This window comes from Tiliqua scincoides, chromosome 2, assembly GCF_035046505.1.
Source record: "Tiliqua scincoides isolate rTilSci1 chromosome 2, rTilSci1.hap2, whole genome shotgun sequence".
Taxonomy (NCBI): Eukaryota; Metazoa; Chordata; class Lepidosauria; order Squamata; family Scincidae; genus Tiliqua; species Tiliqua scincoides.
The window spans coordinates 106,304,512-106,320,526 of NC_089822.1; the positions used below are offsets into that span (position 1 = coordinate 106,304,512).

The 16,015-nt window shown below is 41.5% G+C and overlaps 1 protein-coding gene across 3 annotated transcripts in view; it reads left to right on the plus strand.

The window, feature by feature from the left end:
• The window catches only part of GSK3B (glycogen synthase kinase 3 beta), a 131,258-nt gene that overhangs the window by 19,392 nt on the left and 95,851 nt on the right, over positions 1–16,015 (plus strand). For all 3 annotated transcript variants that reach the window (XM_066614637.1, XM_066614638.1, XM_066614640.1), the window contains exon 2: positions 13,790–13,983. In XM_066614637.1, coding sequence (XP_066470734.1) covers positions 13,790–13,983 — 194 coding nt within the window. The remainder of the gene's footprint in view (positions 1–13,789; positions 13,984–16,015) is intronic.

Consider the following 16,015-nt stretch of genomic DNA (forward strand, 5'->3'; position numbering starts at 1 on the left):
ACTGCAGTTTATTTTGTGATGCCACTGTTACATACACGAATGTTAGTGGTGCAGGACTTGTGGCTCCTTAAGAGCTGCTGAATTGGCAAAGGGCCACAGCACATGTGAATAACATTGTTGGAGGAAAGAGCCAGTTGCTAAGAGACCTTTTGATTTAACTGCATAGAATGCATAACAGCTGCTTGTAATCATGTTTGAGATGGGGTTAGTGATTGCTGATATGACAAAAGCACTGAAGCTTTCATTCAGAGACAACACATCAAAAAGAATTAAGGCATCCGTAGCAGAATTGGAAGAAAAACTTTTTATGTTGTCCACCTTTGTATTGTTTATGATGTACACTATCTTGCCTTTTTAAAAAGTGGTATAAACTTTTAAATGAAGTTCTGTCAAAAAATGTAAGTCATCGATGAAAAGAAAAGTGTATAGCACATCAATTAAACTCATAAATGCCCATGTGCTTTAATATTGTTTGTCAGTTTCTCGTTGGCATATAACATAGGCTAAATGGTTACTCGAAATCCATTGAAGACCTGATTTTTTTGAGTTAAGTTGTATCTGCTATGCTGAGCTGCTATTCTAACAAAGCATCACCCTCAAATATTCTTAGTTCAATTTGTTTTTTCATAGCTTAGAATAGATTGGGTGGTTTTGCTAGTTTCATATACAGATTTATGGACATGGAAGAGCTCACTGAGCAAATATTGCATTTTGGCATTTACATTAGCAAGAGAAAACAATTGTAGGTAGCCATGTTGGTCCATTAGAAGAAAAACTCATACTACAATTCAGGATGAAGTTTATATTGGAACCAACTGAAATGTCACAAAGCATTCAGCAATGAACTTTAAATGTCTACCTTTCAGGTTAAACGGTGAACAGCAATATTCTTCCATAAAAAAGGTATAGTGGCATTTTAAAGGTTTATTGTAGTATAAACCTGCAGCATAAGCATCCATGTCAGCTGCATTAAGTGAAATCATGAAGCTAGGGTGTGTGTGTTAGTAAGCAGAATCAGTTGCGGAAGAAAGTTCAAAAAGTATGATCTTGGTAGCTTGAAAGTACACAAGATAAGCAAAGTGACAATGCACAATATTATGGTTATAACTACTTAAGAAATACTAAGTTGTTTTAAGTTGGTAATGTGGTGATAAACTTGTCTTGATTTCACCCTGTAGAGATAGTGTTGAGGGTTGTTAATTTAATTTGTAATTCAGTTGATTCTTGCTGTAGTCTGTCTTTGAAATGTTTGTGGAAGAAATGTCACTTCAAAGGCTGTAGCTGTGTGTCCTAGTAAATTAAAATGTTCACCTACTTGTTTCTGAATGTCTGGTGATATCTAGAAATGGCAATAATTCATTAATATGCAGCAGTCATCTCTTTAATGCTGTAAAGAATAACTCTATGAATCTCTCCTAATGGGTGTAGCACTGGACTGCTTTTACATAGAATATCTGATGCTGTGCCCAATTTCAACTGTGAAGAACGTGATGCAATCCACAGCTTTAGAACCAATTTTGGCATAATTAAAGTAGATAATGGATGAGCAATTCTTATTATGAACAAGCTGAAATACATACAGGTAACTGAGAGACCATGCTCTAGCATCATATTTGGTAGAACACTATCCTCAAATCCTACTGAGAAATACCATAAGGAAGGCCACAATCTGATGAAGGAATTTTCTGCACATGTAACAAGAACAAATTTGCACTGCACACCCCACAATTTTCAAGGAGGGGAATTCTGCCTGTAGTACATATGAATATGCCAGTGTATTGTTACCAACACTGCTCCTTCACATGTACACATGTGACCTACATGTGTCATGCGCACATACACAAATACCTGAAATTGGGAAATTAGCAAGCCAGAGGTCAAATCTAGCAGTGTGACAAGGTTTGGGATCATTGACATGGATGAGCAGTACAACCGATCTCAAAGTGCCTCTCAAAATTAGGCTAACAGTAACCCCGAGACAGAGCTTTTCAAAGAAGATAAAGAGTTCATTAAAGAAGTAATCTTTATGGGGGGGGAGAGAGAGATAAAAAGGGGGGGGGAATCACCTATCCTAGTCTGCTGGTTTGCTTGAGTGTGAAGTCCTTCTTAAACAGCAAGGCAGGGCTGCAAAGTTTCCAGGTTCTTCCAAAGTGAAATGCCAGGCTGTACTTCCCCACTGCCTCTGGAGTGAAGTCTTTCTACTGTCTGATCTGCTTCTAGAGTAGGGAAGTTATAAGATTTTTCACAAAGGAAACAAAGGAATATCTGCAGGACAAAGGAGTTTGTAGCTTCTTCCTGAGCTTCTTGGCCTAGATTGAGTTTTCCAGGAGGACACAAAAGAGCTTGATGGCCCATCCAGGAAGTTCCTGCTGAACAGTAGCATAGCCGGGAGTGTTATCTCATGTGGAAGGACTTCTTGGCCTAGAGTCTGAAAAGGAACTACTCAGTTGGAGGTTGTCCATGACTTTGTGTACCTTGGCTCAACGATCTCCGACACCCTTTCTCTCGGTAAAGCAGCTACCATGTTTTCCAGACTCACAAAGAGAGTCTGGTCCAACAAGAAGCTGACGGAACATACCAAGATCCAGGTCTACAGAGCTTGCGTCCTGAGTACACTTCTGTACTGCAGCGAGTCATGGACTCTTTGCTCACAACAGGAGAGGAAACTGAACACTTTCCACATGCGCTGCCTCCGACGCATTCTTGGCATCACCTGGCAGGACAAAGTTCCAAACAATATAGTCCTGGAACGTGCTGGAATCCCTAGCATGTATGCACTACTGAAACAGAGACGCCTGCGTTGGCTCGGTCATGTCGTGAGAATGGATGATGGCCGGATCTCCTCTATGGAGAACTCGTGCAAGGAAAGCGCCCTACAGGTAGACCACAGCTGCGGTACAAGGACATCTGCAAGAAGGATCTGAAGGCCTTAGGAGTGGACCTCAACAAGTGGGAAACCCTGGCCTCTGAGCGGCCCGCTTGGAGGCAGGCTGTGCAGCATGGCCTTTCCCAGTTTGAAGAGACACTTGGTCAACAGTCTGAGGCTAAGAGGCAAAGAAGGAAGACCCATAGCCAGGGAGACAGACCAGGGACAGACTGCACTTGCTCCCAGTGTGGAAGGGATTGTCACTCCCGAATTGGCCTTTTCAGCCACACTAGGCGCTGTTCCAGAACCACCTTTCAGAGCGCGATACCATAGTCTTTCGAGACTGAAGGTTGCTAACAGCAGTTGGGCAATGGTAATTCAATTTAACATTCAGGCAGGACTTGTTCTTGCTAGCTATCTTCTGTCTGACCTCAAGCACCCAGATTTAATCAACCTTAGAGGGGCTTTTCCTTGGGAGCCAGCAAAATCTCATCTCTTTTCACTTCAGGGAGGCCTGCCCGACTCTGGAACCAAGATGGAGTCAGTTTAAACTGGACACATGTTTGGGGAAAGAAGGTGTCTGTAACACTATTCATTGCTGATTTACAAAGCACTTCCTCAGCTCTTACCCCACTGCCTGTTTGAGCCTGAACCACTCCATAGAGCAGGTTCACTTTTTGATTATTACTGTGTGGTTTCATGAGGAGCTTCCACTTCTCAACTGTGGAGTTAATAGCAAGATTGTTGAGCTTTGTCACAGGAGATATTCATATCATTACTCGGGCATAAAAGAGAAGAAATTTTAAAGAAACCCTGAGAACTCTTTGGCCTTGTGTAAATGCTATGGTCCCAAGCCATGGTATCACAAGCCTCACTCTCCTTCTCCTGCATGAGGGAAAGAAGATTTCAGGTTCCTTTTCTGATTTAAAATAAGGCAGTATTTGCCATAATTTTGGATTCTGGCAAATCCTGACTTGTTCTAACCACCTGAATGAGTGAATTTAAGAGTCCATTTGATGAGGCGGATTACCTTAGCCCGGTGTTTCCTTTCCCAAACATTTTCTACTAGTGTCTCCCTTGACCGACTGGGCCACTGGCTGTGGCTCCCCTTTAGAGCTACAATCCTACACATTTTTTTAGGGTGGTAAGTTTTTCGCAAGGACTCTGCATCTGCTCTGGTTTGTTTCCACGCCTCCCTGGAGAGGCATGGCTCACAGTTTGGGAACCATTGCTAGCTCCTGGTTCTTCCTTTTCCCCATGTGCACCCTTTTGGAATATCTTCACAAAGGGAAGTTTCCTGGAGTTCCTACCAGAGGGTCTCTTTATCCTGGGGTCCTGGCCACCTGGCTCAGTTCTGCCAAGGTTTCTTCCAGAGTGAATCAGCTATCTTCATTTTTTCACTCTGTATCTTTTCATCCTTCTCCTGGTCTCTCTGCCCCACTATCCTTTTTATTGCCTTCCCAGCCCTTTTCACCTTATCCCTGTTTGCCTTCTCCTTTCCAGCGTCTCTCCCCTCCTTCTGTTCTCTCATTATCCCTGCTGTTGAGCTATTGAGGTAAATCCTGTCAAGGACTTTGGCTTTGGATGGGTTAATTTGACTGAGCCCTACAAACTTGAGTGAATCTTCCTCAATTCTTCCATTCATATCCTGTTATGGCACTCCCTGTTGTCTGTGCCTTGCTTTGCTTCCTTTATTTCTTTGCATTCTAGTGTGCCAGGCTCTGACCCTCTTCTAGTCGACCCAGAAGAAAAATGATACAGAATCAGTGTGCATTGATTAACTACTCCTTGTTGACAAAGGAGGAACCCCGGTTGTTCACTTGTTCATCTGTTTTGACCTGATGAGCTCTTAGATCCCATGTTGCAGGTTGGGCCTTGACGTTTGTGCCAGTTATTGACAAGTTGGAGACCCCTGATCTAGAAAAACCATGATTTTAAATATGGGAACCTGGCCTAAATCAAGGCTTTCACAAACTTATGTAAGTTAGCCCTAAAAGAGATTTATTCAGCTTCTCGGGTATCTATAAATCTGGCTCAGTAGGGGAATTCAGCCCTCTGGCAGGCAAGAAACTCAGCAGGTTCCCTCTAGAGCTCACATTTCACTGCCATTTTTGAGAAGATGATAAGTAATAGGAGACTTTACATCAGTAGGGGATAATCCAACTGTTTATCACCTTTCGTCATGCACCGGCAGGAAATCTTGCCTCTCTTAGGGTGCAGTCCTGACCCCTTATGTCAGTGCTTTCCAGCACTGGCATAGCGGTGCCAATGGATCATGTGCTGCATCCTGCAGTTGGGTGTCACTCACAGAGGCCTCCTCAAAGTAAGGGAGTGTTTTTTCCCTTACCTCAGAGCTGCATTGCCCTTATGTCAGTACTGGAAAGCACTGACATAAGGGGTTAGGATTGCACCCTTAGTCTCTCTATATATGCCAGACAACACTCGTGTGTGTGTGTATGTGGGGGGATTGCAAGTAATGACTGGCTAGTATGCTAAATCAACATTTGTTAGACCAGTGATTCTTACACATTTAGCTCTGGGACTCGCTTTTAAAAATGAGAATCTGTCAGGATCCACCAGACGTGATGTCATGACTGGAACTGACATCAACAAGCAGGAATTTAACAATCCTAGACTGCAATCCTACCCACACTTACCCAGGGGTAAGGCCCATTGACCATGATTGTTAAAAGCATATACATAGTAGCTTGTTAAAAGTACAGGTCTAATAGTTCCCCAAATGCAGTCACATCCCATGGCAGCATCAAGTCTAATATATTAAAAAGAAAATATTGAAATGAATGGGAACCCACCTGAAATGGGTTTGCGACCCACCTAGTGGGACCCGACCCACAGTTTGAGAAACACTGTTAGACTCCTGCAGTTGTGCGTAAAGAAAAGTCTTTTGCAAAACACTTAGGCTCTTTAGTTCTCAGTGTATTTTTAAGATCTTACCCTCAAGGATTACATCCTAAAATTAATCATTAGTCTATCTCATGACTTGATTGACAAATACTGTAGTTTAGTTTCTGGGCTAGCAAAAGCAGCTAAATGTAACTACATTAGTGGAGGTAGCTGTTGACTGACCAAAGTGCTTTTTGGTGGAAAGCACTCCTGTCCTGAGAGTGTATGCAATTAATTCATTTTGGAGCACTACATTTTTAATAGGAGACTGTTGCAAATCGGAGACTGTGGGCCCAATCCTATCTAATTTTCCAGCTCTGGTGTCACCACAGCGCAGCCCTGTGGTAAGGTATGAGAACATATGTTCCCTTAAGAAGGCCCCAGTGATTGCCCCCTACCACAGGATGCAGCACATACCCTAATTGCACAACTGCACCAACACTGGAAAATTGGATAGGATTGGGCCCTGTGTCAGTACCTGGGTTCAGTTTATATTCCCACCAGTTGTTTGCAAGTTGGTTTAAATTGGGCACTGGGAACATGAAGAAGAACTTTGTCATTTGATCTTTTTAAGTTGTGTGCTTGTTTATGGACATCAATGTACTAGATATAAATTTTTGCAGCATTTTTGTATATTGCTGTCCTGTGTCATTAGCCCACTTGGCTCATAAATTAACCCAGTGTTACCATGCAGACTAATCAGTGTGAAAGCATATGGGATCTTATACAGAAAAAAACTGCTGAAGGTGCTATAATAGCTTTCCTTACTAGTCTTTCAATGAGAGTGCCGATCTTGCAAGAAAAGGGTCACAGTCAAAGCAAATGGTTGGGGGGAAAAAATCATGAACGGACTGAAAAGGAAAGCATGGCAATAATAGTATACCCTGTAGATTTAAATAAGCATGAAATGTTCCATCAAGTTTTCCAGAGGATATGAAATGGGGAGAAATAGCAGATATTATGATGGACATGAATAAAACTTAGAGCTACCTGTATAAATTAGGGCACTGGTTTGAAAAAACAAAATACAAATACAAAAATACAAATCTGGATCACAGGTAGGGACTTAAGTATTTGTGGCAGCTGGATGCCATGAGAGCAAACTTTATATCTCTGCTTTTGTTCTTATTCTCCATCTTATGGTTCTCACCTACAGGAGACTTTTCTATGGTGACATAACTACTAATTCAGCCCTGAGGGGGATTGCTCCAGTGGTTGCTGGAAGCTCAGCAGTTGAATTGCAATGGATGAAGGGATTGTGACAAATGAAAGAGGGAAGTCTGTCATCTTGGTTTCTTCATAGAGATACCAAAGACTAGAATGACATGCAATGTGTAGATACTAGTTGACTTCTGGGTTTTCAGTGGGAGAAGCCTTTTAAGCATATTCTGCCAGTGAATGACTATCCTTTTATGCTCCTTTAATGACAGTATGTTTACTTTGGCACATCCCAGTCAAACTCTGTTCAGAAACTTATAGCCATTCTTTTAGTACCTTATTGTAGATTGAATTGTTTTGTTAGTCCTCTAATCAGTATCTATTATCCAGTTTCTTTGATGCATAATATATAAAAATGGTTTTATTTGCTTCAGAATGCTAATAAGTTTATTACATGTGTTTGGTAAAATGGTGTCTTTTTAATAAATATTTATATATGATTTTTCAATTCTAGGAGTCCTATTTTTAGGTATCTTGCAATCAGCATGCTTGGAATTTATATTTAATATTTAATTTCAACATTTGATTGCTTTGGTAGTAGATCTCTAACTGAAAAGATAATTCTGCTTTTAACACTAAAGATTAGAAGCTGATCCACAGCAGCATTGCTGTGCTGCATGCTGGACATGTATCACCAGGCTCGACAAACTACTTGCTTTTCAGGCAGCACTTTTCAGTTTGATGCTAGTGTTGCTGGAAGAAGCACTTTCAACAACTCCTGTCCAAGATCCACAAGCCATCCTGAGCTCTTTATGGTAGGGCACTGTGGGAGTAGTTGAAACTGCACCTTCTGCTTGCTGCTGTGTTTCTAGAAGGAACAAAACTCTGGAAGCAAACTCTGATGGTTCTGCATCCTACATATGGTTAACAGTGCGAAGGATGTGGTATGGTGGTGGATTGTGTAGTGTGGTTCTATGTAAAAAGCCCTCGCAAACTTTACCCATGGGGGGAAAAAAATTCTAACTCTAATCCTTACCCATACACAGTAATTTTCAGACTGGGATGTCGCGATGCTCCAGCCTGAGGGTCCTGGCCTCTTTGCCCTTAAGGGGCGGGGGTAGCCTGGAGGCAGGGAGGAGGCAGCGGTGCAATCCCCAGGATGGCACTGCTCAGGGGGCTGCAGGGGTGCGCTGCCACTCACCCCTGCCTGATGCAGCCTCCCGGGGGTTGGGGGAGCCCGGCACCACCCTCAGCAGAAGACTATTGTGACCACTTCCGGTTTTGCGATCGTAAAACAGGAAATGGTTGTGATTGCCTTCTGGAAGGTCTGCTGTGTGGAGAGCCCTGCTGAGGCTGGCGCTGGGCTCCCCAAACCCCAGGAGGCTGCTTCAGGCAGGGGTGAGTGGTAGCATGCCCCTGCGTCCAGATCAGAGGCGTGATGCTGAGCATCACATCTCTGCCTTCCCTCCCGCCCCCTTCCTTTGGAGGCAAACACTTACTGGCTCTCAAACTTTCTCTGAGAGTTTGAGAACCATTGCCCTAACCCATTGAATCCCCCACTTCGGGCTTTTTTTCTGGTTACTGTGTAGTGCCCTGTTGTGTGTGGCATAGAGTAGCATTGCTATAGATTGGGGCTACAGTCTAGGAAACAGTTAAGAACATCCAACTCTTTAGTCACTGTCTACACTTTATTTACAGAAGGGTCTTCTCGCCATGGCTTGTTACAGTCTTCAGTCTGACCACTTTTTTTAAGAATATGTTTTCCTATGATGTATGATGTCTTTGATACTTTATACTCCTTAAACTATACTTAGAATGTATTTCTATGTTACATTTTCAAATATGTCCCAAGATCAGGATGTGTGTTCACCATTATCTCTTATCTCCCTCTTAGATTACTTTATCATCAATTGAACTTCCTGAATTTAGAAATATTATCTCCCTTTTCTGGAGCTGGCAGGGCATTCTACTTTAGTGATAAGTTCTTTGACCAAAACTGTATAGACAAAATCATACTTGAGGGTTCAGAGAGAAGAAAGGTTTTCTGCTCCTTCTCCCAATCACTCCTCCGCATTGGTAAAGAACCTGACTGTCCTTGGTGACAGTAAGTTCCACTGAAGATGTCCTCCCTAAAAAAAAAAGACAGTATCATTGTCTTCTTAAATGTGATGCCCAAAACTGGATGAGTATTATGATCTGGATGCTAAGTATGCTAATATGGGGGGGGGGGAAATTGCTAGTCCCCCATCAGAAAAAAAACGCAGATCTGTAGCAGTAGACGCTCATTATAGTATCGCTCTTCCTCTCTTTTTTTGTTCCTACTCACACACTTGAAACTGAGATTCTGTGTTCAGCTTTCTGAATTTCTGTGAAGATGTATGTACTTTTGATATGCAATTCCCCTCCTTTTCTGTTGGTTCTGTTCCTCTTGAAAAAAATTATACTCTTCAGTCCTGAATTCCACTCATGAGTGGAATGAGTGGAATTCCCACTCATGTTTCTGTGATACCTATTGATAATATTTTCCTTCCTGTAATAGGGTTTCAAGTTGGGCCTGTTTTTCTGTTCACATTAGTAAATAGACTTTGAAAGACTGAATCTCCTGACAGGCTTCCCTGTTCTAAATTTTTGCCTATTTTTTGTTTAAAGTTTAAACAAAGTTTTAAGGACTTTGTGATGAGGTTTGCAAGACTCATGCCAAATGCATTCCTCTTCGTCTTTGTGATGTGCAACCCATATCTTACCAGTAATCCTTCACAATGGTAGGTTAACCTGTGGTCCAAAAACCAGTCCTTTCCTGATGGTACCATCTTTGTGGTTCACTTTCTTGTTCTCTCTTGCTGTGTCCTGACCTTAAACAGAAAGGATAGATGAAAATGTTGCTTGTGTCCCCAACTTTCCCCAGAGCCTCATATTTTAAGAACCCTTTAAGGCTTCTTCTGGCTGTATCATTTGTTTGTTCGTGGAACACAAGGAAGGGATAGAGATCACTAGATTTGATGAGTTTCTGCAACCTCACCACCTGGATATATGCACCAGGAGGACGACATGCTTCCTAAGGCATACCACTACATACCCTCTTCCTTGGTGATACCCCTGCAACTGGTATTCAGAAGTAACATATAGCCATCATGGCTGGTAGCTGTTATATTTTTCTTCCATGAACCTCTCTAATCTCCTTTTAAAGCTGTCTAAGCTAGCAGCCATAACCATATCTTCTTGGGCTTCCTTCTTTTAGTCTTTCCTCCAGCAACAGCCCTAAATCTCCTGGAATTAGTTGGGTTTTTTCCTCAAACGTTTCTCTGACAGAAGAGATTGTTCCCTTTCTATCCTCTCCCAGTGCTCGCTTGAAGGAGGAGTGGTGATAACTCTTCAAAATATAAAGCATTTCATTGTCATTTCAAGCACCTTTTACTTTCTATATGAGGATGTGATGACAAACATGCAGGTACCCAAGGTAAATGCCCTCATTGTACTGCTTGCATCATCTGTTATCAACACCATGGAAGAAGAGATGCTCAGTGACCATGATAATTGGTGTGATGAGATGGCCCTGTACATAAACTTCATTGCAGCATACTACTCTCTCTCTTCCATAACATTGACAATTTACAGAGCATCATATCTCTAGGCCAGCGTTTCTCAAACTGTGGGTTGGGACACACTAGGTGGGTCATGAGTCCATTTCAGGTGGGTCCCCATTCATTTCAGTATTTTATTTTATATTAGACTTGATGTTGCCATGGTATGTGACTGCATTTGGGGAAATGTTACAGACCTGTACTTTTAACAAGCTACTATGTATATGCTTTTAACAATAATAGACAATGGGACTTACTCCTGGGTAAGTGTGGGTAGGATTGCAACCTAGGATTGTTTAAAATTTTCCTGTTTGATGTCACTTCTGGTCATGACATCATTTCTGGTGGGTCCTGACGGATTCCAAAAAGTGGGTCCCGGTGCTAAAAGTGTGAGAACCACTGCTCTAGACAAACTTTCTGGTCAGTGCCCCAAACTTGATAACTTTAGTTTGCGTAAAACAAAGAATAAAGGCACCCACCTATATTACAGTACCTTTTCTGGCTAATGCTACTCTTAACACCATGCAAACTAAAGCCAGATCCCTGTCTTCTGATTTTGTACCTATGTTATACCTTTGACTCAGCCTCTTGGAACCTTGAAGTCATTCCCTGTCACACTTAAGGAGTAGAAACACAGACTGAATCTCCAGTTCTCTAAACCAGACTCGGTGGAAACTACTCTTTCCCCAGAAAGACATCAGGTCCCCCAGCTTAAATCCCACACAGGTTTTTTTTTTTTTTTTGGGGGGGGGGGAGAATATACAAATTTTATTGGTAGTCCAATATGTATGCTTCTAGTATAATTCAGGTAGAGGAGGAGAGCTGAACATTTGTAATGTGGTTCTATGAAGACCAAGACATTAGAATGAAAGTTAATATGTGCATTCAGTACACAATTCTAGGTCTCAAAATAGCTTTCATATAGTTTTCAAAGAGGCCAGGAAGAAAGCCTACTACTAACCACTTCCTTATTTTATATTTAAAATGTAGTTGATGCACTCTTTATCTTAGTTCTATCTTTATGTCCATTTATAGTTTATGTTAGATGCTGAAGGACCGTATGCAACTTGCAATTCAGGAACAAATTGTGTCTACAGGCAGAGTTCATGATTCTGTGAAGGAATGAGAAAGTGGAATTGTTGAACCAGAACATCCACATGTCTTCAGTGCCTTCTGTATAATATGTGATAGGTCCTTAGACTCTGCCTTAAAAAGTATACTAAGGCTGCAATCCTGTGCATACTTACCTAGGTTCATCTCTTCAATACACATGTCAGTATTGATTTTATTGCTGTTTACCACTATCAGATCACCATTTCTCAGTGACTTGCTTGTTAAGAAAGGGTGAAAATGTCTTTCTTGAAATGTATATACAGTTGGACCTTGGTATCTACGAGCTATCGGTTCCTGGACTGATGCGGATACTGAAATCTGCAGATAAGCAAATGGGTCTGATCCACTATGACAGATGGTCACAACTGGAGATGTTTTCCAGAGGCATTCTGAAGCCTGCAGAGGCTGCACGAGGGCTCTACAGACCTCAGAGAGCCTCTCGGATATGACCAGAGAACATCTCTGATCACGTTTAGGGAGCTCAAGACTGGCCATTCACTGTTTGGAACCCGTGGGCAGTTAAATTCACAGGTTTGAATCCTTGAATAAACAGGTCAGACCTGTAATCAGGTTAGTTTCAATTTTTTTTTAGTCAGCCAGCATATTCTCATGGAACTAATACGGGGATCCCATATCCACATTTTCGCTTATTCTAGGATTTGTGGGGGGTCACGCCCCTTCCAGAGGCGAGGGAAGGTGCATTCCCCTTGCCTCCAGAGGCTCTTCTAAGCCCCGCAGAAGACACACACATTTGCCCACGGCTTCTGCAGGGCTCATAATGATGATTAGGAGCAAAGGAAAAAGTCACTTCGGGTTTTGCTGAAAAACTGGGATTTTTTTTGTCCTAATCGTCATTCTGAGCCCTGCAGAGTCTATGGGGGGATGTGTGCATCCTCTGTGGGGCTCAGAAGAGCCTCCAAAGGGTGGGAGCCATCTCCCGGTATCCACGAGGGGTTCCGAAACCAATAAGTGAGGTTAGGTTCTGAAGTGGTTCCAAAAGTGGTTCGGAAACCAATAAGTTCCCAAACCAATAAGTGAGGAAGTCTGAAACCTGTAGCTATTCAGCCACATATAAACATATAAGTGGAGGTGTCTGTTTCTGGTGAGTCAGATATCTTTATAGTCCAAGTCTTACTGAAGCCAGTGTGCTAACTTAGAAGTAAAATAACGCCATTTTCAAACAACTCTGCACATAAGATTTTATTCTATACTATTGTCAGTACATGGGACCTCAAAGTTTTGCTATCTTAGGAGGGAAGAAGATAAAAGGGGAGCCAGATATGAAGGTGTTTTCATCTGTGTAAAGATGGCAGGTTTTATTATAGTGGATGTAATAGGCATCCAGCTCTCTTATCTTTGGACAACAGTAGCAGCCTCCACCCAAAAGTTCCCTGGTAAGAATACCTTGGATGACATCTTGGAAGATGCTCATCTAAACCCTAGATCCACCATTGGGTAGCCAAACAGTAAGGATTTAGTGGTTCTAGTAAAATATTTGGTAGCAGAGCAGTACTGACATGAACAACATTAACAATGATATGTACAAGTCAGGATATTTTTTAACAATCCTAGGCTGCAATCCTACCCACACTTACCCAGGAGTAAGTCCCATTTACTGTCATTATTAAAAGAATATAAATGGTAGCCTGTTAAAAGTACAGGTCTGTAACATTTCCCCAAATGCAGTCACATACCGTGGTAAAATGAAATCTAATATATTAAAAATAGAATATTGAAATGAGTGGGGACCCACTTGAAATCAGCTCGTGACCCACCTAGTGGGTCCCAACCCACAGTTTGAGAAACAGTTTGAGAAACACTGCCTTAGAGAAAATGTTACAGACCTGTACTTTTAACAGGCTATTTTGTACATTCTTTTAACAATGATAGTAAATGGGACTTACTCCTCGATAAGTGTGGGTAGGATTGCAGCCTAGGATTTTTAAAAATTTTCCTGCTTGATGATATCACTTCCAGTGGGTTCTGACAGATTCTCATTCTAAAAAATGGGTCCCATTGCTAAATATGTGAGAACCACTGCCCTAGAGGAATACATTCCCTGTAATATACTTTTTTATGTGAACAGTTTATTATACCATGTATATTGTTTTGTTCTAATGTAGGTTTACCTATGTTAACTATCTCACTTTCATTTTTGATATTCCAGGAGACAAAGATGGCAGCAAAGTGACCACAGTGGTAGCAACTCCTGGACAAGGTCCAGACAGACCTCAAGAAGTCAGTTACACGGATACTAAGGTGATAGGAAATGGATCTTTTGGTGTTGTGTATCAAGCCAAACTCTGTGATTCAGGAGAGCTGGTTGCCATTAAGAAAGTTCTGCAAGACAAGAGATTTAAGGTGAGAAATGCTGAGTAAAAAACAGTATTCTTGATGTTTTAGACACCCTCTGCTATTCCTTGCTGACTTATTTTTCACTGAGATATATTGTGTGCGTTGATATGCTTAGTGTTGTGACAGTAATTTTGTGCAAAATGGGTAGGAAGAAAGTTGAAATCCTGATCTGAAAACTTGTTTCTTTTGAAATTGTGACTGGTCTGTGGTAGCAACTCATTAATCAGGAATAAAGAAAATGTTGCTTGCTTAACTGCTTCATTTTTATTGTAAAGAATACTGCTTTTTAAGAAACCTTGAATTCTTTAGAGGTATACTAATATGTAAATATGCAATTTTGTTCATTGGGGCTTTAGAAAGTAGATTAATCAGGCCTCTAATCTGTGCTTAAGGTATTTGGTAAGCAAAAGTACATAGTTATAGTCTGTTATAATTCTTAAAATGTGTTGATACTTCACAGGAGGGTGCACTCAACATTTTTTTTACTGTTCTAGAAAAAATAGTTTATGATACTTGATTCCTCTGTTCATGACTGTATCAAGTTGTTTTAAGATAATCAGTTAGGAGTTAACAGGTCCCTCAAATGGTTTTCTTATTTCAGAAAACAGATTTCTGCCTCTCTCATGTTTGAACCCATGCAGAGATACTGAGCAAAGCTGCTTAATGTCAGACCAAATGCACCTTTGACTTTCCATTTCATGGAACAGTGTTGGTTGGTAACCGTAGTCATTATTTGAAAGTTAATCACATAGCAGAACCAAGTAGTTTAAGAGTATAAGGTGGGCTCAGTGAACTAATCCTGATGAGAAATATATGGCAGCATCTTCTGAAACCTGGGCCTGCACTCACGATGTTTGATTCTGGGTTATATGAATCAATTCAGGTTTAAGATACTATTGTAGATTTTTTGTTTTAAATTCAATGATCATTGAACTGTTGGTTTTTTAAACATGAAGCTTGCCATAATTGGATATTTACAAGATGAAGATTAATTTTTTAAATTATCATTTAACTTAATATTAAATTTTTTAAAAATCCCTTATTTTTTCCCTTCCTTGCTGATGAATATATGGCCTAGGAAATATCTTTTGATCTTAGCAATGTTGATGGAAGGCAGCTTCTATAACCTTTTAGCTCTTGGGCATCTAGTTCCTTTGAGAACTATGGCAACTGTTCAGATCAGGGTCAGCATTGTTCTGATTTATAGATGCAGGAAGATACAATACTAGAAACATCCTCAGGTTGCCCAAAAGAGTTACCAGTTCCTTGATGCTGCTGAACACTCTAAATCTGTTGGCACCAAATGTCGTAGTGAAGCTACATTTTGGTATGTCACATTATGGAGGGAATGCAGAGGGGTTCCCCCTCCTTTCCTAACCTCCTGTCCTGCTCTTCCTAACTAGTACCTGAGGTGAAGTAAGTGAAGTAAGTTGTGATTAATTCAAGATGTGGCTCTGGTTTGGAGGTTGAGGTCATATTATGGAGCTGTGGTGAGAAGCAAGAGTGATAGAACAGAGTGACAGACTGGCAGTGCTGGTGTTGGGTTGCTGGGGGCAAAGTCCTACACTGGGTCTCATGATGCACATTGGGTGCTACCACTGTCGAGTGTACTGAGGATTCAAGGGTCAGCCCAAATAGTGGATTCTACCCCTGCAGACTATAACAAAAAGTGGAAACTGGGCACTGGAACTGATGGCAAGAAGCAAAGGGAGAGAAGAATAGGGGAAGGCTAGAGCAGAGACCTAGGAACTGGCTTCAGAGGGACTCTTGGTGTAAAGTTGTGGCAGCAGTAAGTGTCTAGCTGAAACTGAAGAACTTATGAGGGTAATGGGAATCCTGTCCTTTCCTGAGCTTAGTTGGGTTCTGACTGAAGGCCTCTGCCTCTGCTTTTGCTCTCTTTTTGAATAGACCCATGAGAAGTGAGTTTTTGGGCAAACAGGCACTGCACCCACTTCTGGGCCTTGGCTCTGATCTACTCATGTTACTGCTCTTGTGGTTCTGGGGACTATGAAGGAGGTTCTGGAGCAGGGCCAGAGTT